Source organism: Pezoporus occidentalis, unplaced genomic scaffold (assembly GCF_034315485.1).
Source record: "Pezoporus occidentalis ecotype Australia unplaced genomic scaffold, CSIRO_AGI_Poc_V1 ctg21, whole genome shotgun sequence".
Taxonomy (NCBI): domain Eukaryota; kingdom Metazoa; phylum Chordata; class Aves; order Psittaciformes; family Psittacidae; genus Pezoporus; species Pezoporus occidentalis.
The window spans coordinates 5,436,833-5,457,004 of record NW_026913964.1 but is presented as its reverse complement, the minus strand read 5'-3'; the positions used below and the strand labels follow the sequence as shown (position 1 = coordinate 5,457,004).

General features: G+C 38.6%; 2 protein-coding genes across 5 annotated transcripts in view; one reads left to right on the top strand and one right to left on the bottom strand.

Annotated features, from left to right (window-relative positions):
- The first annotated feature begins 1,548 nt into the window (after window positions 1–1,548).
- Window positions 1,549–17,195, top strand: FAM98B (family with sequence similarity 98 member B). 3 transcript variants are annotated; one of them, XM_062619333.1, is made up of 9 exons: window positions 1,551–1,725; window positions 2,557–2,705; window positions 3,491–3,625; window positions 4,323–4,501; window positions 7,783–7,863; window positions 8,248–8,364; window positions 10,691–10,858; window positions 12,350–12,443; window positions 16,510–17,195. In XM_062619333.1, exons 1-9 carry the CDS (start codon window positions 1,661–1,663, stop codon window positions 16,536–16,538), a joined length of 1,017 nt encoding a protein of 338 aa, XP_062475317.1. In that variant the 5' UTR covers window positions 1,551–1,660; the 3' UTR covers window positions 16,539–17,195. The 3 variants fall into 3 exon arrangements, with proteins under 3 accessions (XP_062475314.1, XP_062475317.1, XP_062475315.1); XM_062619331.1 differs by having other exon boundaries at window positions 12,350–12,455; XM_062619330.1 differs by lacking the exon at window positions 16,510–17,195 and having other exon boundaries at window positions 1,549–1,725; window positions 12,350–13,105.
- Window positions 16,658–20,172, bottom strand: part of RASGRP1 (RAS guanyl releasing protein 1) — a 47,367-nt gene continuing 43,852 nt past the window's right edge. Inside the window, exon 17 of one of the 2 annotated variants that reach the window (XM_062619328.1) lies at window positions 16,658–19,806. In XM_062619328.1, the coding sequence (XP_062475312.1) occupies window positions 19,672–19,806 (135 nt within the window). In that variant the 3' untranslated portion in view covers window positions 16,658–19,671. The remainder of the gene's footprint in view (window positions 19,807–20,172) is intronic. The other variant, XR_009964943.1, reaches the window with a different exon arrangement.

The window sequence follows — 20,172 nt, the reverse complement described above, 5'->3', positions numbered from 1 at the left end:
TGAAGCAAAAATCCTTTTGAAGCTCAGTCATATGGAAAAAGACATAGTTAAGAGTTGTGAAAGAGACCACTGAGTTGCTGGCACTGATGTACATCATACGGTCGACATAACCCTATCAGACTTAAAGATGCTCTTCTTTGCACCAACTGCCGTAGATAATGTTTTTAATTCCTAGATTTCTGTCTCTCTGTGTGAGAGGATGTCATGGCTGTCCTCATTCCCAATTTTTTTAAAGCTTAGTACGCAATAAAGTCACATCTTCTGCTAAATGGAAATCATTCAAAATAGCTGCTTCAAAAATGGTGGATATTTTGCTTGTTATGAATATCAGTGTTCTAACTACTTCCATCTGATTGCACATCTTTACAGCACTTCATCACAGATTCAGATGCTGGGTTTTCTGAAGGTCTGGATAAGGCAAGACTGGAAAAAAATAATTTAAAAAGTTGAATTTTCATTCTACTTAATAGGACAGATAGGAGCCTACAGCTGAACTACATGAAATAAGAAACTCTGAGAAACTAATGCTACAGTATGATATTAGAAGGAATTTTGGGCATGCTTCACCAGAAGTGGCTGGGAGTAAGGGATAAAACAGAGATAGTCTGGAACCAGTCAGTCAAAAAAAAAAAAAGCTGGCACTAGTTTATGTCTCTCTCTTAACACTGCTGTCCCTAAGAAAAGCTTGGAAATTACAAGCCAGACATCTCTAAATAGAAGACAAAAGAAAATCAATGCTCAAGCAAAGACAACGTGTTTTGGGAAACCTTCCTTCCAGTTTTCCAATTAATAGGCCTAACAGTACTGAAACTGGAAATCCCTGCAGGCCACAGGACTGGAAAGTGATGTGCTCAGAGAAACACAGTGAGCCATCCCACTCTACTATGTGCAGCATGTAGTCACACACGGGCAGCAAAGCTCTGCGCTGGTTCCAAGGTCTTCATCACAACAGCCACATCTGGCCGGAAATGCTGTGTTCCTCAGGCAGGAGCTGCTGGTCATGTTCATAGCTGGTACTACCGCCTGTGTTTGTGCAACACAACCCTCCTACCCCAGCTTCCCTCCGTAATTTATCAAAAATATCATAAACAATCTGGATTTTAACCTCAACCAGGCTCCTGGAGCCTGGTCCCCGGAGTTCAAAATCGGCAGGGGCCTCGCGGTCGTGGCTTGCACCACCTCGGGCAGAGTTTCACAGTTCGAAATTTAGAGAGAGACCAGAAACACCGGACTGGTCCAGGCCGAAAAACCTGCTTGTTTTACTCACATAAAACCCCTGGCGGTAGGGGGTAGGTGTCGAGTGAGCTTGGGGCCCACGCTGGAGCAGGACAACAGGGACAGCCGCAGGGCCATATCAACCCGGCCAGGGAACGGTGAGGCTGCTGGGGCGCTCCTCACTGAGGCAAGAATGCAAGGCCCGGCCTGCCTGGCAGGTCACCTCCAGCCGCTTGCAACTCGCCGGCACAGGGAGACCCTGCAGCCCCTCAGAGCAGGGACAGCCGCACGGAGAAGGGGCGGGGACAGCCCGGGGCCGCCTGCTGGGCCTGGGGCCCAAGTCGGCAGCGGAACGCAACGGCGGGCGCAGGTTTGCGGAGGGCCGGTTTGAGCCGGGCACAGCGCCGCGCGGAGGGCGGCGGTGAGCCCAAGTCGAGGTGCCGGCATGAAGGAGCTGGCACCCGCCGTGAAGATGGAATGCGACATTTTAGATGCGCTGGAGACCCTGGGGTAATCGGGGGTAGCAGCGGCCCCCCCCTTTTGCTGGGAGGGAGGCCGAGGGGACCCCGCCGCCTCGCTGCTCTGCCGAGCACAGAGCGGGGACCCATCGCATCAGGGAGGAGGTCGGGCCCGGGTCGGGGGGCGGAGGGGTGCGGCGTGGGGCAGAGGAACGGACTTCGCGTTCCGGCGGGTGCCGGGGAGGCCCGGTGGCGGCCGTGGCTGGGCCTTTACCCTCGCCTGGAATAGGGGTCACAGCATCTGCGTTGTTCTTACCCTGGTTGTAATGGGGGTTAGGAGAAGGAAGCGCGTCTGGACGGGTGTTTGCTGGGTTGCGGGGGTGGGGGGGGGGGGGGGTGCGGGGGTGTTGAAAGCGGCCGTGTGGGTGGCCGGGCCTCACACTGTCCGCCCGGCTTCAGCCCGCCTTGAAGTGCTGCTCCAGGTAGAACAGAGCAGAAACAGTGTAAAATTGAGTTCGTTTTCTGCTATCGTATTGCCAGTGATGTCCCAGAAGTACATCACCAAGATAATGTTGTAGGGAAATTTGTTTGACTAAACACTCACATTCTTGTCTGTTCAGCATGGGCTGAGACATGAAACTGTTTTCATGTACACATGATACGTGCGGATGCTTGCCTCCTGTTTTCTGACACACCATTTTGTTCACCACTCATTTATTGGTTTGTTTAAAAAAAAGTCTCAGTTATTCCTTGATAAAAGTAACTTAAAAAGAGTAATTACTTCCAGTATGGTTACTAACCAGCTTGTGGTAAAATGTTTTTAAAACGTATATATTTTATGGTAAGCTGGTTTCATATCAGTAATGTTTCTATCTCTCTGCAGGTACACTGGTCCTCTGCTGGAGGAGGGAGCCCTGAACAAAGCAGCAGAAAATGGATTGTCTTCACCAGAGTTTTTTGAGCTTTGTGTTTGGTTAGGTTCCCAAATAAAGTCACTTTGTAATATGGAAGAAAGCATCACTGCAGCAGATGGTGTGTGCATTTTAATTTATTAATGCAGTTTAGTATTTGCTCAGTGGGTTTAGGCCCATATTGTTCAGCTGATGGTGAATTTACAGTGTTGAAGTTTAGCAGATAGAGAAAGGGTAGTCAAACAGGCTTGTATTTGTGTGGATGTGGCTCATAGATTAAGTCTTGTCTTGTGAAGTGTCTTTCAAAAGAAAAAAGGTGCTCATGGTTTGGGTTTTTTTTTAGATTTTCGTAAATATGAAAAGTATATTCATGCATCCTTAATTAGTTGTTTTATGTAATCATATTTTAATGGAATCATTGTTGGAAGAGACCTTAAAGATCATCTAGTTCTAACGCCCTTGCCATGGGCAGGGACACCTTCCACTAGGCCAGCTTGCTCAAAGTCTCATCCAGCCTGGCCTTGAGACTTCCAGGGATTTTGATGGCTTAAATTCCACTGCCTGATATTTTCAGCTACTTGGTCCAGTGCAGTGTTCCTTTCAGCACTGTGTGTGGATACTCGAGTTGCATGTTACCGCTACCTGATTTTTTTGAGTACTAGAACTTGGATAAGATTTGGTATTGATTGTGTTTTCACCAAAAAAAGTAGTAAAACTAAAAACAATCACTGGTAATAATGGGTTCATGACACCTAAAATTTGTTCGTCAGAAAATTAATTACATCGATATGCTGCTTTGTGACGTAAGCTGTTCACTTCATAGTGATGTTCAATTGCATCAAAGTCTTCAAAGATTCTGTGGCATCACCACCTTGTCCAAAGCTTTGCACTTGTTTGTTCCCATAGGTGATAAAGATATAGAGAGCTTCCAGCTTGAGATTAGTGGCTTTCTGAGAGAAATGGCTTGTCCGTATTCATCACTTATATCTGGAGACATCAAGGACAGATTAAGAGAAAAAGAAGATTGTCTTAAACTCCTCTGTAAGTTATAAGCATTTTTTTATTCCCACTTAGAATACAGTATTGTATGTGCATGCTCTGTTGTTATTCTACGGTTACATTAAATAGTTCTTTATCTGTATTTAAGTATATGTGTACAGTTATACAACCTACCTGAGCATGCATCAGCTCACTTGTGCAGAAACGGAAAATAGAAAACTATTAGGAAACTATTTTAGTAGAAATTAAACTTTATTTGTGAAGTATGGCTCAGCCTACTGAGGCCTCAACCCTCTCCCAATCCAGTTCCAGCTCTGCTGAAACTGAGACCTTGCTTCCTGTGTTTCTGTGAAGTTTCTGTACATCTTAAAAGGAAATGCTACCTGATTTGAAAGTGCATGATTGAGAGAAGTAAAGTTTAGGTGTAAGATGGACTTGGACAAAGGAGTAGCAGCAGGAACCAGTGCAATAATACAAAACTAGCCAAGGAACTAGGAGTCTGGTGGCAGAAGTGGGTTAAGCAGTGAAATATGATGTGTAGACTGAAGATAGGAAGTCAGGTGAGAGTTAGTTCAAGTAAGGAATGGGAAACTGATACTGACCAGTCCATGGGAGAACTGAGAGTCTCCTTTTTATCAGGGTTGTCTTATAAATGTGTACTTGTATTTGTGTATGAGAATGTGAATGCAGAAATATTCATGTGTCTCTAAATCTGCCATTATGATGCTTTTCTCTCTAGTATTTCTAAGTACAGAACTTCAGGCTTTAAAGATACTGCACAGCAAGAAAATGAAAGGCTCTCATTTGGAAAAACACAATGAAATTTACCAGGAAGTGCAAGCTATTTGCAATGCACTGGGCCTGCCAAACTCCTCATCTTCTGAAATTCCTCCCTTGTTAACCAATGTGGAACAAAAGGTATGGGCTTTTATGTGTTTTCTCAATTGTTAAATTGTAAGCATAATCTCTGAAAGCATTCTTCTTTAAGGGCCCAACAGTCTAATCCACAAAAGCCCTATCTGACAAGTGTAAAGGAATTTTTATTCTGAAAGCTGGCTTAGTGTTCAACTGTTTTGTTTTTGAGGTGAAGTATTTCAGCATTTCCCCGAGTATGTAATATACCTGGTGAGGCATGCTTTGCCTTGCAAATTTAAGGCATGAGTTGAAGTAACATAGTTTTCATGTTACCCATTCAAATGTGCTGCAGCAAGCAGAAGACTTTGGGCAATAACTGATTGTGCATTTATATACCTGTAGTTGTTTCTGGGATGTGTTTAAATTTAATGTCCTTAGCTTAATTTTTTGCTTTTTAGCGTATGACCTTCTTACTTGGAGGCATTTACTTGACAGTGCCATTTCCTTAGTTGCAGAAGAGGATGAAAATGCTTGACTTACTGGCAGCCAGAGAAGAAGCCAATTTAAGCTTTATTCAACAGGATAGCTTTTTTGTTTTTTTCAGGTCCCACCAGTTTCTAATTCATTTCACAGATGCAATCCTTAATCTGACTTCCTCATTGCAGAATGTAAATAGACTCTTGGGGTGGAATTTGTCTTCTCTGTCAGGCAGCTAAAAGTTTTGCTCTTTATTTCTCCCTAGTATTTGTGGAGAGGGTGGGTGACCGATCCACTTTAAGAATTATGGGAGATACATGGAATGAATCTCTCTGTGCTGCTGAGTAAAAATTTTGCATGATTATGCTGCTTTTTTCTTCTTCCTCCTCAGCCAGGGGCAGTTGAATATTTAGAGGTTTGGGGGAGAGGGCCTGTTACTTGCATGTTTTTCTTATATCTGTAGGACTTCAGGGTGACAAGACAGTACCTTTAATAGATTCATTTATGAAGAGCAGCATCCAGGTGGTGGTGAAGATGGCTGTTCCTGCACTATTAACTGTGCTTGATCTGTTTAGTTCTAATCTTTATATCCATTAATTTTTTTTTAAAGGATGAGGAAACAGTTCTAGTACTGTTTTGTGAGGATTAAAATGTCAGGACAGCAAGAATTACTATATTTTTATACAGCAGATTTTGAAATAAATATTTTTGTATCAAACAAATCCAGTAACTGTTTTGGTTTTAAACTAATTTTAGAGAATGTGTTAACTTCCAAAGCAATCCTGTAAATATTTTATGTTACCAAGGTCATGGATTATACAGAAGGTCAAATAGTCAAGTATATTTGTCTCCATCTAGCTTTTAATTAGTTTGTTTTTTACATCTGAGTGTGTGAAAACTTTAAGATGACTTTGCTGTTACAATTTGTTTTGCATTTTTCTGAGTAGGTTTTCACTGCTCTCTTACCTGGACAATCATTTTGTATAGTTCCCGCTACACATGCAAGCTTCTTTCTTTGTTGCGATGGTGTCTTTCTTTAAACTCCTGCTTATCCTTCTTAATCTAGGGCAACTGTTGTGTTCAGGAATGTGGGTTATAGCATAGATTCTCATATCAGTTGTATTCTTGTCCTCTGGCAGACAGGGTTATGTTAGAGCTCTTGTGTTCATAGCCCTGTCATCAGTCAAGGCTGGACAATGTATTCTGCAGCTATAAGGCAGCTCAGTCTATTTCATCATTATAGTTGTAAGATAATGTCCTCAGATTTCTGTTGATGGGAGCAGGGGAGTGAGGTGGAGATTCAGTAATCTGGGTATGACTTTATAGTGTGTCACAAACATGAACGTAGACCAGTTCATCAGTGAAAAGATTCCTCCTTAAATATTACTTGATTAATAAACCTGTTACTGGGTAAAATTACGTAGGTATCATCTTTAACTTGGAGAGAAAGGTTGGAGAAATTTGGGGGCAGTTTCCCAGTCAATAAAGGATTGTTTCGTTTAGCTGTCTTGTTTCTTCTCGTTCTGATTTTCACTGATTCTCTTCCATTATTATTTTCTCTAAACTTCCTTTCATTTTTCAGTTTGTGGCATTCAGGAGTGTGCAGTGCTGAGTTAGGTCTTTTACCTGTGATCATCTTGTGATGGCAGAATGTGTGGCTTTTTTGTATGTGGAGCCCATTGTTGTATTTACCTCTTAGCTGCCCTTGCAGCTAAACTTGCAATAATTCTAATCTCTACACAGTATTCAGCATCACTGGTTTCCAAATTTTCTCTCACTCAATAGCTATAAATTATATCAAGGATTTGTTTTGGCTTTGCTGGGTTGTTTTGTTCCAGAAGCCAATCTCATTTTGATAGACTCTTCAACTCATTAGAACCTTTGAGTTTATATTGCTGACCTTAATGGCATATGGATAGACACCTCTTGCCTAATAGGATTTTTATTTAATCTGCTGTTTATTCCTTCTGTAGTAATTACTTATTTCTTCATCCCTTGCTGTCATGCTGATCTAACTATATTGCTCCAGGTTTTGATTCTTCAGACACTTATCTAAATTCAAGTATGTTATGTGCTTGGATGCATTGAAATTTTGAAGTAAATTATGAGAGGCATCGTGTACATGCTTCACTAAAAGCAAAACAAGTGGGCTGCATTTAGAAGACAGACAAGTCAGACAACCATGGAGAAGAGCTGTGCAAAGGAAGTTCCTTCAAGAAAAGGATGTAGAGGTTTCTTGTAATGGGAGAGGAGAATGCAGTGGAGCTTGGAAGGCAAAAAGAGAGAGCACACCTCATCCCTAATTTCTGAGGGCAAAAGCTAATGGAAGAAATATAAGTAATGCTGATTTGTGGTGAATGAAAAGGTCTTAAACGTGATGTTATATGAAAGCAAGCAGGATTAGGAGAGAGAATGTATACCTGTCATATCTCCTGCCTTTCTTATTAGCATCCCATTACCAGAACTTTTTAGCCAAGTCTAGCATTTGACACCAGAACTCTTAGCTTCCAGTTGTTACCTTTTCTTAGTTGTAGGTACAACACTTAATAAGTAAAATGATTAATTTAACTAGCCCTTCTGCCTGTATGCACTTGAAACATTTGCCGTGTACATATTTTTCTATTATAAACGGGAAAAGTAGCGTGCCATAAAAGATTTTTGTATGGAGGTTAGTCATGCAGTAAAAGTATTCAGGAAATCTTTTTGTCATGGGTAAGCCAGAAGAAGCATATCTGGTTTTATGAGTCTGCTAAAAAAAATGTGCTGTGTTTGATCTTATGAGTAGCAAATTGTGATTACTGCAGGTTGTGCTGGAATAAACAGAAGTATAATTTGTGTTCTGAGAAGAAGTATGTGTTTCGTTTCAGATAAAGGACATTCTCTCAAAAGTTCAAAATAACCATGTGGGGAAGTCACTACTAACAAAACCTCTGAATTCTGAACAAGTGGTAAGTAGAAGTCTCTCAATTTCTTTTCTGTATTTAATGGGATGTCAAAATTAATGCTTATGGCCTCATCTAACTTTGTCCATTTTATAGTCAGTGGTCTATTGCTAAGTATTAATACTAAAATTCAATTGCTAAATACTGATTATGCTAATCAGATACTTCTAGAATTAATGTTATAAGGCAGACTTTTTGTGGATTCATCCTCTTTCAAAACACTTTGTATACGCATACTACTGTAGCACTACACAAATGCATCTCGAATTTGATGTAGTTCATAGTGATCATCTGGGGATTGACATCTCAGTTGCTGAGTGGGGTTACCTTTAAATTGACTTCTATAACTTTATAGATTTGAATGTTTGAATTTTTATTATAACACTGCAGGAAAGATTGGAAAAAATCAATGATGCTCTTCGGAGTGAGTACGAATGTCGCCGACGCATGTTAATGAAGAGGCTGGATGTGACAGTACAGTCTTTTGGCTGGTCTGATAGAGCAAAGGTAAGCTTGACGAATTGTTTGTTTCCTGTACGTAGGAGGCTGCTGCAGTTCCCCAGATCTTTCTACTGAATGATACATACTATGTAAATACACTTCCATTACTGTTGTCTTCTTTCCAACCAGTTTCTCATCAGTGGTTATAGCATCCAAGTCCTGGAAGGGGAAGGATTTCACTAGATGGCACAGTCTATCCTTGTGTCTGTTTATAGCTTCAAAATTATAAATTTTAGCATCCTCTGTTGGGACTTCTCACTTTAATAAGTTTGCATCTCCCCTTTTCATTTCCTATATACACCCCTCTCCAATCAAGTGAATTGGGAAGGATCTTCAGCATTTCTCATGCAGATGCAAGAGAAATATAAACACTGGGACTTAGTATGAACTGAATGTAAAGAGTCACTGCCCGTAAAGTCAGTGAGATTACAGTTATTGCTACCTGTCTTGGATTCAGATTTACTGGATGATCATACAACTACTACATACTACAGATGGTCAGTTGAACACGTTATTTAAATAGCAGCTCATGAGAAAAGCACACAATTGTAATCCTTCAGATGGCTAAAAATTCCAAATGACTCTGAATTTTCTATGTTGATATAATTTTAATTGTGAGCATTTAGTTTGTAGCACTCTATATTAAAAACGATCATGATTTAACCAGTTTGATCTTTTTGAGCTATAAATATATATTGTTTCTATTCAAGAGAGTGGGGAGATAGAATACAAAAGGTTTGTAATTTGATGAATATACATGTGGAAAGCTGAAGGCCAATGTTTTTGCTCATGAGCTGCAAGATCAGCTTTCCTTCAAAAGGTTGGTGTAGAAAGCTTAAGATGGATGTCTTAAAACTTCAAAAGCTTACTGAAAGTATGGATTGTTACTAGTCTTTCTGGTGTCACAATTTGTCGTTGACACTTGCAGTCAGAATTGTTTACATGAAGCTCACTCAGTATCACTAGAAGACAGGAGTCTGGATGCTGCTGTGCTACTTTGAAATGGCTCACTATTTTCTGCAGGCGTTGTGAATGCTTTTATGCTGCAGGAAAGGAAAAGGAGGACGTTTAGCTCACGGAAGCCAGGACAGTTTCCCGTGTGTGTGACTTCCTTATAGCTGTACCAATGCAACTATATATTTTAAAATTTAAAGTGTATTTCTGAAATGTAGTTGATGTTAACTCATGACTAACTTAGGTGAAAATTTTAAGTCATTTGATCTTACTCCCTTCAAACAATGTGAAAAACAATACAAATACACTTTTGCAATAGAACAACAGTTTAAATTTTTAATGATGGTGGAGTAATAAGATGATTCATTTTCCTATCTTGACTGTTGATGTGAAATAGTATGCAGTTACAGAAATAACCAGGTGAAATATTAATCCAAAATTACATCTTTTTTCCTTATTGTCAAAATATTTTATTATAACTTCTCTAAGAAGGTTTTGGGATTGAAATTATTTTGGCATTTTTTTTTTTTTTTTTAAGCCAAGAGGCAAATTGTTCTGCTTTTTTAATTCATTTGTTAGCTTGCCTTTTTTCCCATCATTAAATAGGTATTGATACCTTTATCTGCTTTTGATGCTGTGGTGTTCTTTTGTGTGTGCTATAGTTTGGATTTTTTTTTTAACTTGTTCAGTCCCTAAGAGAGGTAAGTTTGCAGACTGAAATGGATCCATAAATGGTGTAGTAATTGCCTGACAAAACAGTCAAGTAAAGGAACTGCACCTGTTGTCTGGTCCTCCAAGATCCAGTTTTACTCTCAAGATCACTCTAGATGTCCCCAGAAAGTGTATTTATTTTTCTTTTTTGTTAAACAAATGAAATATCAAGGTATGTTTGGAAAAAGTCTTGCTTTTTCCCCTTCTCAGTCTTCCCTTTTTCATGGCTTGCACAAGTGTTCTGCTGCATGGATACAATTCATTTTTTTTCTACAAGTTGATCTTGCTTTGAAGCTGCTCTGTTCTCATCACATTTAGAAGTGATCTGTTAAATATGACTATGTAAAGCTCTTAAGAGGGCAGTCTACATTTTAGACTTTAGATGTGTTGGAAAACATTAAAGAATCTGATGACAGTGGATAGGAGAGTTTCCTTTGTAATGGTGTTAATTTTAGCATCAACTAAACATCAGCATTTTTTGTACAATAGTTTCATGAGTATGAAGGGAATTGGTAACAACTGGCAGTATATTTTGTAAGATAACTTAGATTTTTAGGCATTCCACCCTGTGTTCAAATTGAAACTGAGACCAATTCATGGTTTACGGTACACGTATTTGAGTGTTTTATGCCTAGCAAATAAGTTGTGTTTGATTTTTATCATTTAGGTAAAAACAGATGATATAGCACGAATCTATCAGCCCAAGCGCTATGCATTATCTCCAAAGTCAACTATTACATTAGCTCACCTTCTTGCTGCTCGAGAAGATTTGTCAAAGATCATAAGAACAAGTAGTGGATCAACACGAGAAAATACAGTCTGTGCGATCAATAAGGTATGCTTTTTCTTTCTGGGATGTGATAAAAGGACATGGGAGTTTACAGACCTGTCAGTCATCATTCTGGAAGTACACTCTTCGCTTAATATTTTCATTTCTTTCTGTAAGATATCTGGTGGATTAAGAAAGGAAGGTTTGCAGCATTCCACTAACCATTGCGGCAACATCTTTTCATGTTATTACACATTCAGTCATGCCACAGGGTGAAACACTAGTCTAGATGAGCAGGAGCAGTATGAGGAGGTGTATGTGTGTGCATGTGTGTTTGTGTAAATGACCTCTTTGAGTTCAGTGGAACTGCATGCCTCATGTTAGAGATACATGTCAGTCTTTGTGGTATCAGCTCCTGGGCTGCCATTGCCAGGATTATGTCATTCAGTTCATAAACCAGCAGCTTTAGTGTATCAGTATATTATAAATGATAGAAGTTTCTGTGGAAGTGTCATTTTGCTGCAAAGCAAAATTATTTGGTTTAGCTACAGTAATAACACTGTACTGCTTTCTTGTGTATGATAAAAGCTGAAGCTTGTGAGTAATGGCATTAGTTTCACCATTCAAATGGTGACTAAGCCTATTTTTATTAATCGTTTACTTACAAATTTTTCCAAAGTTTTGTGCCTCATTTAGATATCTTTTAATATGTTTTGATCCCAGAAATACTGAATTTTCTTAATTATTGTAGGATCTCAGAGAAAGTTTTGGAGTTTTTTGGAGAGGACTTTAATGGAAGTGCCTGGGACTGACCTGCATATGTAAACATTCATTACACAGAAGGTTTAGGAAATACGGAAACAACAAAAAGACCTACATGGATACCTTTTTGATCTTTAACTTAATGTTTTGTTTAATTTTGTCCAGTCTCCCTTTTTGTACACTGGATAATATCCACCAAAGTCAAGATCCCTTTTGTTTTAATTTTCTTGGAAGTGTTACTTCAGCATGTTACATGCTCTGTTCCAGCCCCTAATGAGTTGTTTCTAACCTAAGGCAAACTGGTGCTCCTTTCAGAGTTGTGTTATCAATTTGCCAGTTCATGGTTTTTGCTAGCTGATTAGGTTTGAGCTTGAACTTTGAAGTTTAAGTAGAAGAGCTGCATCATAAGGAGTCTTTTCTATATGAATATATATTGCATGAATTACATATATTACATATTCATATGCATTACATGAATTATATATATTGTTTATTGTAATACTAATACTTCACATGCATGTATTTACTTCATAAGTATTTCCCAAAAGTAATATGAGCTAGCCAGCTGCAGTTACTGCAATTTTACAGGTGCAAAATTGGATCTCTTTCAGAGTTCTGTTGTGTTAGGGCGAGTTACAAGGACAGGAAATAGGGATTCTGCTGTCAAGTTCTACACCAAGGGGACCATATTTCCTGTAAAGAGCAGGCAGCATGTCTTTGTGCAGAGAAGTACCCTGTGTCCCTTCAAATTATTACTATTTTTTTAAACTGAAAATGACCTATTTTTCTGTATAGGTTCTGATGGGGAGAGTACCTGACCGTGGAGGCAGACCAGCAGAGATTGAACCACCTCCTCCTGAAATGCCTCCTTGGCAAAAGAGACAAGAAGGTGGTGGAAGAGGTGCCTGGGGAGGTGGAGGTGGGGGTGGAAGGGGCAACTGGGGGGGCGGAGGGGGTAGAGGAGGAGGAGGTGGGGGGGGGTTTGGAGGTGGGGGAGGGTTTGGAGGTGGGGGAGGGTTTGGAGGTGGGGGTTTCAGGGGTGGTGGAAGAGGTGGAGGTGGCTTCCAGAGTGGCAGGGGAGGTTATGGTGGCAGGGGAGGCTATGGTGATCCTTATGGCAGCAGAGGAGGGGGAGGATACCGAAGATACTGAAATAGTGTAAATATTAACAGTAATTGGCAAAATATAGTGGTGGTGTTTACTGGTGTCAGGAATTTAGATACATTAACTTGGGTTTAGGTTAGAATTAAGTATTAACATTACGCCAACTGATGTTGTCATTGAATTCTTTTAGTTAGCTGAGCAGAACTTTTATACTAAACTGTGATGACTAAAGTCCTTTTTTTTCGTACTGTTCATATGGTGTTTTTAATGTACTTTTATTTAAAGTAAGCCTCAGAAAACTGAATAAAACTCTTTCTAAAAAAACAGATGTTATTTAATATTCAAGCTTCTCAAATTATTGCATGTCACATGTCCACTCCCCTGATCCAAAATTCTGTGTAGAAATATCAAAATAGGCCTAAGAACCTGATGGAAACACTTGAAAAACTAGAATGCTGCTTTCAGGCTTTTTGTCTTCATCTAATTTTCATATGGGACATGTAAATGAATTTTCATGTCAGATGGTGAAATCCTTAAGGCTTTGGTCAAAATTACTCTGTTGGGTTTCTTATTCTTCCAGAATTCACGTAAAAGAACATTCTGAATTAATACTCTGCAGAAACAAATAAAATTGTGTTGTTTAATGTGTTAATAACTATATCAGAGAGGTGTAGGTCAGAGCATGTACTGTAAACTTAAGAAACATGGTGAGTTTTGATAGTGTCTGTTTTCATTTTACCTGTTTTCCATTTTATTGGTGTTTCATAAAAATCTTTTAAGGTCAGATTGGGCAGGAAACTTCTTCAGGCATCGTATCTGGTAAGAGCTCATTTATATATTCCTTCTAAATTAGCCTTGAGACATAGAGGTTGAATAAGCTGAGCTTCTTGAGAAGGCTTTTCGTTCTGGTTTGGGGGGTTTTTTCCCCTCTCTTTTGTTTTGTTTGGGGTTTTTGGTTTTTTCCTCCCCCAGTTTGGGAAAGACCAATTGTACAGCTAATAAGATATACAGCAGTTGCTCTTCCTCAGTGACCCTCTTACTCTGCCAACCAATTAGCCTGATAACCTGAAAGAAACTTAGTCTTGATATTGTATGGGTGCCTTCTCCCTCACAGACAGTGTTACTCTAGAAGAAGGAGTAAACTTTCTTGCAGTTATGGCTGTAAATATGTGTAGGCAAGAATTAAATTTAGAGCTGGCAATTAAAGAGGACAGTTTCTCTTGTCCAGCATCTTTTAGATCTCTACTGTGAGGCCACTCCTGAGTACAGAGTACAACAGGGAGATGATGCCCAAGCATACACTCGTGACGGTATTCAGGAGCATGTTGTTACGGAGATATTCAGGAAGGCATCTGGTAAACTTGGGGATGTCTGTTGATTTCATAGCACAGAAACCTTGAGGCACTTTGAGTATGGCTTCTCTGCAGGTTGGCTTAACTGCAGGTTGAATTTTAGGATTTCATTCTGCTTTTATGTTCCACAGTTACAAGTTATTTTTGCCCAAATTTCCTATCGCTGTCCATATCTGGTTTGTGTGACAGATGTTACTTTACCTTCAGGAACACATGCAGCATGTCCTGTTTCATCGGCAGCTTTATGCGTGAATATGAAGCTGTGTTCAAAATCAAATTATCTCTTTAAAAAGACTGTGTCAGATTTTGTTAATAAGACATCACCAACCTTTTCATTTAAAATTTTAATCTAGGTAAATGGCAAAAGTTTCTCTCCATTGTTTCCTCTTTGGTCATAGTCTGCCTGAGAATGCTGCTTGTGAAAGGATAGATAAGGACTTATTTACCCATACTCTAGGGTCCAGACAGGTGCCTAACAAAGAAGAGCAGGAGTCTTCCTTGCTTGAAAATGTTAGCTTGGATGTGAACTCTTAAAATAATGACTTAACTTCAGCCAATTGCTAGCAATACAGTTCCTTTGCCAGTTTTCTTCTACACTCCTTTCTGGCTTACACCATTGTCAGCCTCTGCAGTCATTATGGAGACACCCCAAAGGTTGTGCTGGAGCATACTACTGGGGTTTGTGCTCTTGCGCCTGGTTTTTGATGAATGCTCTGCAATAGCTCACAGATTGGTGACACACTAAGTGAGACTGCTGGCCATGGAGGTGAAGTGTTGGTCAGCAGAGGAGTGGAGGGAGTTTTTAACAACTGAAGCCTTAATATAAAATTCTGTTTGCTCATCCCAGTGTAATGTTTATGCTACAAGTAATTTCTGAACAGCAGTCCAGCATTTAGCTTCACCAAGGAAGCATGCTAGGGAAATCAAGTGGCTTATCTACACCTAAAGATTTTGTCAGTCTTAAGATGTGGAGATGGGCTGGTTTTAGTTCAACAGGTGTAATTGTATGTGAATGTGTCTTGGTGCCTTTACACTCATTGGTTTATCCTGTTTGTTGAGGGCAGGGTGGTTCTGAATGAAGTAAACCATAAGTGAACCAGCTATATGCCTACGTGTAATTCTAACAGTTAAATTATTTTAATACCATATTTCAGTTTTCTTTATGTAGATTATGTAGAAAATGGAAATTTGAATATGTTGGATATTTTGTTTTGATTTTTTAATCTGGCCATTTCAGTCTCTCTTTAAGCAATTCCAAAATGTGAAGCCAGTAGTTGAAAACTAAAGTAAGCACCACCACATTTCATCAAGGTATCCTTTTCTGTCCTCTGGTGTCAGAATGTATGCTTTTAATTTATCAAAAAATGCAATAATACCATGAAAATAATTGATTTAAACCTCTTCTCAAATTTTGTATGTTTTCTTGAAAAAAAAAAAAGTATTTTCAAAAATTCTGTTGTAAGCAAAAGATTTTCATATATATGTTTGTGAGCATTTTTGTGTTTATTCACGCGTAGTGAGTATCTACCTGAGTATTGTTTTGTTTGCTCAAAAATTGAAAAATGGGTTGGGGAATTTTTCAGGATTTGAGACATTTTTGTTAGCAGCTGTAAACACTGAGGAATAAAGTACTGTATTTGAAGTTACTTGCATCCCTTGTGTAGTGTTATTTGGATCCAGTGTCATATGTTCCTCTTGTGTTTGTAAGGAAGAAATCTTGCTGGTGATTTACAATGGTGATGGAACATATGTTTTATGAGATTGAAAAATTACAGATATATTTTGATCAAAATGCAGAAGGCTGTAAAGAACAATATAGAAGAATTCCAGCTGACAGGACATGTCACAAATACTTCCCTATTATACTGGCTGTGATTACTAAGGAGTCTCGCTTAAATTTTGCCTTAGTTAAAAAACCCCAAACAAACCATAAGTCTGTATGATAGTTACTGTTATCTTTACATAAACTAAGGAAATATCTCAAATTACTTCTGAAGTTTTCTTTTCTGAATTTCTGTACTTGTGAAGTAAAACACAACTTGGTTTGCATGTGCAAGACTAGAGCAGATTTGCCCACATAAGCAGAAACTGTGTTTTCAGTAGTTTGCACTCCGTGTCTTCTTCCCTCATCTCCCTCTGATGACTAAAGATAACTGAATGAATATTCATCTCCCTATGTAAAAATGTATTTTGAGATGATAAGGTATTTTGAGGGTTACTACAGCGTAGAGAATAGCAAGTCTTTAGGGTGCTACAGTACTGCATGTGCAATAGCCAGTGTTAGCAGATGCTACAGAAGCCTTGTTTAAACTTGGCTCCACATTGTGAAATCTTTCAAGAACTGGTACCTTAACAAACGTGAGAGATTATACTGATGAAGAAGTGTGCTTTGTAATACTTGGAAATGTGAGTGACAGAAGTGCCTGTACTGTGTCAAGTGCTAAAATAGGGAAAGACTAATCTGCAAACAAATAATGAGCTTCCTCACTGCTCTCTCAGGCAGTATTACCAGGGCTCACAGAAGGTGAAACGGTGCTGGGACTCTGGCACTAGGTTAATCCTGCAGAAGTATCTCACATGACAGGGTCAAGAAAGATGTATAAAGGTGGTTCAGATTTCTTTGAGATATAAACTCCGAGGCATGAAGTGCAATCTTAGTATTTTTTCTATTATAAATATTAAACTGAAATCTTAACAATTTATATAAAATCCTTACAATCTATACACTTTTTCAATCTTCTCAACATTAAACCAGTATGTTTTCAAGTTGCCACAGAGATCAGTTACATCAAAATAACAGATTGCTACTGTAACAAAAACATATTTCAAAAAAAGTTATGTAAGCTACTTTAAAGGCAGCTGTGTTTAATCTGAATATGAACGGTAGCTCTGCTTTTCTTAATTGTGATGTTACTCTATTTAACTTTAAACCATCAGAATTCACACTTTATTTAAAAATAAACAGTAGTTGGAGGGGAGGTCACTTGCATTTCCTTTCTTCCTGTATGTACATGAAACAGAGCTGAGCCTGGAGGGATAAAGGTGCTTCTCATTTAAATTAGCCATGACAAGATAAATGTCAATACCAGTGTTTGCTAACATGACTTTTAAACAGCACTTAATACTTTATCTTTTTTCCTAGCATAAAGCAACTTGAAAATTAATACAGATGTGAGTTTTGTTCATAGCTTTGTCAGTTTTAGCAGTATCCCTGCATTCAGTTTCTGCTATTACTCCTTCATGCAGCAGAAAGTCCCAAAAGAAAGAAGGGACTACCACTAAGAAAAGAAGTTAAAAGAAAAAAAAGAGGGAGGAAGAAAACTATAGTAAGTGGCTTTGGGCAAACAAGGAACCTGAAGGATCTTTGAGAGCTCTGACGTTCTTCAGGTATCAACTGACCTCTTTGAAGCAGGAAGTCTTCAGCATACATGAAGCACCATGTATGTGTTCTGTAGGACACTTCTGCAAACAGATCCCTTTTAAGTTGTTCGCATTGTTTGTTTGTAGGAACAAGATGACAGCACAGCAGAACATTTAAGTTAGCGTTTAAGACTGTACAAATCTATGGTCATAACTTGATTTTCTGTATTAACACAGTAGCCTTTGGGCCAGGGGCTGATGTTTGGGAAATATCTTTTTAAATAAGAGATTTTGTTCATGATCTCCACCCTCAGCACAGACAACGTATATACAAATACACACAAATTCTATTAGAATCCAGAGGTTAGACTACAGGCTGTCCGTTAGCTGCACAACAAGATTTATGGCTGTTCTTCTGAGGTATTTTCAAAATACATGAAAATACATTCAACTTCTATCTTATGTTGTTTATTTTAATTGTTGCAGAAACAAACTTGTACTTGCTAAATGCCTATTGAAATACGCCTTACTGTAGTTTCCCTGAATAGAGAACAAAATCAAGAAGCTTACAGAAAATGGGCAAAGCAAGTCTGGAGACCTTGAAGCCATTCTGATTGCTTCATTGATCAAAGTGCAATTCCGTGTTAATAATTCAGGTTTAGTGTATGAGGAAAAAAGCTGCACAGTTTTCACAGCTGCTGGTTTTTGTCTTACACATGTCCATTATTTACAGTAAAGTAACAGAAAATCCACTACTACTAGTTCCCTCCCTTTGTTTTTACTAATACATGAAGATGCAGGCACAAAACAAGTTCAAAACAAGAATTTCGACTCACTAAACTGGCAAGTAGTTTCAAATGGACTTTTTTCTTAATAAATAAAGCATTCATATACTTGATAAGGACTACAAATTGTGGATGGAACATACATCTATACCACTTTGAACACAAAGCACACATGCTATTGTAATAAGTTGAGTAAATTTCAATCTATAATGGACTTGTAACTTACAAGTTTTGAGGAGCATTAAGTGGACTAGGTAAATGTATTGAAGTCCTAAGTTTCTGATGTTTAAATGTGTGATGACAAATCCCTGTTTGATAACACAAGCAAGTTTTATACAAGTGTAAAGTATACAGATCCTCTTGAAACACAAATGCAGTTTTAAAACTGGCTATTCTGACAAATAGATTTATCAGTGACTTGAAAGACCATTTTGTTGTCTCTTAACAATATGTACACTTTGTAGCTTTAAGAAAACTAAGTTACCTCCCTCGCACCTTTTACTATACAAAATTTACACGCAGAAAAGTACACTCATCTTGACTCTTTACCTAAAGTGCATATGAAATCTAGGCAAGCGAAAATGGAGAATCCTTTGCTAGAACCATAAGACATTAGGAGCTCTGGAATACAGTAACTGTTGCCCTGGGATTACTGTACAGTTTCCCTCTTAATATGACCCTTGAGCTTATACTAAACAACAGTGTCCACTTAGACATGAGAGAAAAACAACCAGACAACAAGTTATCCCTTAAGCCAAATAAGTAGGGCTGTGTTCCAAGCCGTGGCATGGAACATAAAAGTGGAAACAATATTCAATATAAACTCACTGTTGCCTCATTTATTTTACGTTAACAAAGGTAAGCTACTTAAAGTAGCGGGACCTCTAAAGCTCTGACAGATGTTTAAAAAACTTGTCAGTCTATCTTAAAGTCTAAGAATCCGATATCATTAGCTTAACTACTTTTTTTACTATTCTTGTTAAACTTTGGAAATAAAGATGACAGTTCATATCATGATTTAATTGGTTTCAGCCAAAATGATAACTGTTTCTCTTAATGGAATATTTCTACAGTTTTACTTATATACTCAACTTTATTGAAAGTTTGTTTCTACAAACCTAAATTTGGGCCAAATCTGAGGAGACACAGTCTCCTGAGTATCTGTCTACTTTGTCCAAACACTTGTAGAGTAAGATGTGCTGCTGACAGCCAAGTCACTGGGCAATCCACGTCGTCGTCATGAACAGAAACTTCAGCAACAGTGTCACTCCTCTTAAAAACAAACCCAGAAGAAACTATTTTCATGGAACAGATAATGCTAAATTACCTTAAAAAGTCAAAGAAGAGGATTTATACATTTGGGAGTGTGTGATTAATATTCAAATGTATCGAGTAAAGAGACTATCTCTGTTTAACATCCTTCAGACTCTCCAGTTCACCTGGTAGAGCAGCTTTATCACAACCCTTCCTTCAGTCTTTCTTACATTCTTCCATAGGAGATTTCATCTCTTGTCTGCTAGGAGCAGTCTCTGTGTTGTAGGTTGTCCACTACATGGTTTCTTCTGTGGATTGTGAGAGATTCAATTGTTTTATGTGCCTGTTCCAGCTGGATCTTTAAACCTTCATTGTGTGCCTTCAAAATATTTCTTTCCTAAACAAAAAAACATAAAGAATGGTATTTTATTTTGAATTTGTCTCAGGACTGTCTGGTTTTATGTTTAGGTTGACTGGCATAAACATAAGTTGGTGTAGCTCTTATCAGTGGAACGGAACCAGTAATTTATTTGAATGTTTTCATAGTCACTGGTCTATCCTTTGTGTATACTTTTAGAACTTTCCAGCAGCTGGTATCTGACAGTTATGTCCACAAGCTGCATTTATCCACCCTCCACTGCTCTCATAACAGCAGTAATCTAGGAGAAACCACTTTTCTGCTCTACTAATGCAGAAATTGATGTACAGTAAGACATTAATTTATAACATCAGATGCTCTTCAGTAATTGAAGTCGGGATCTGC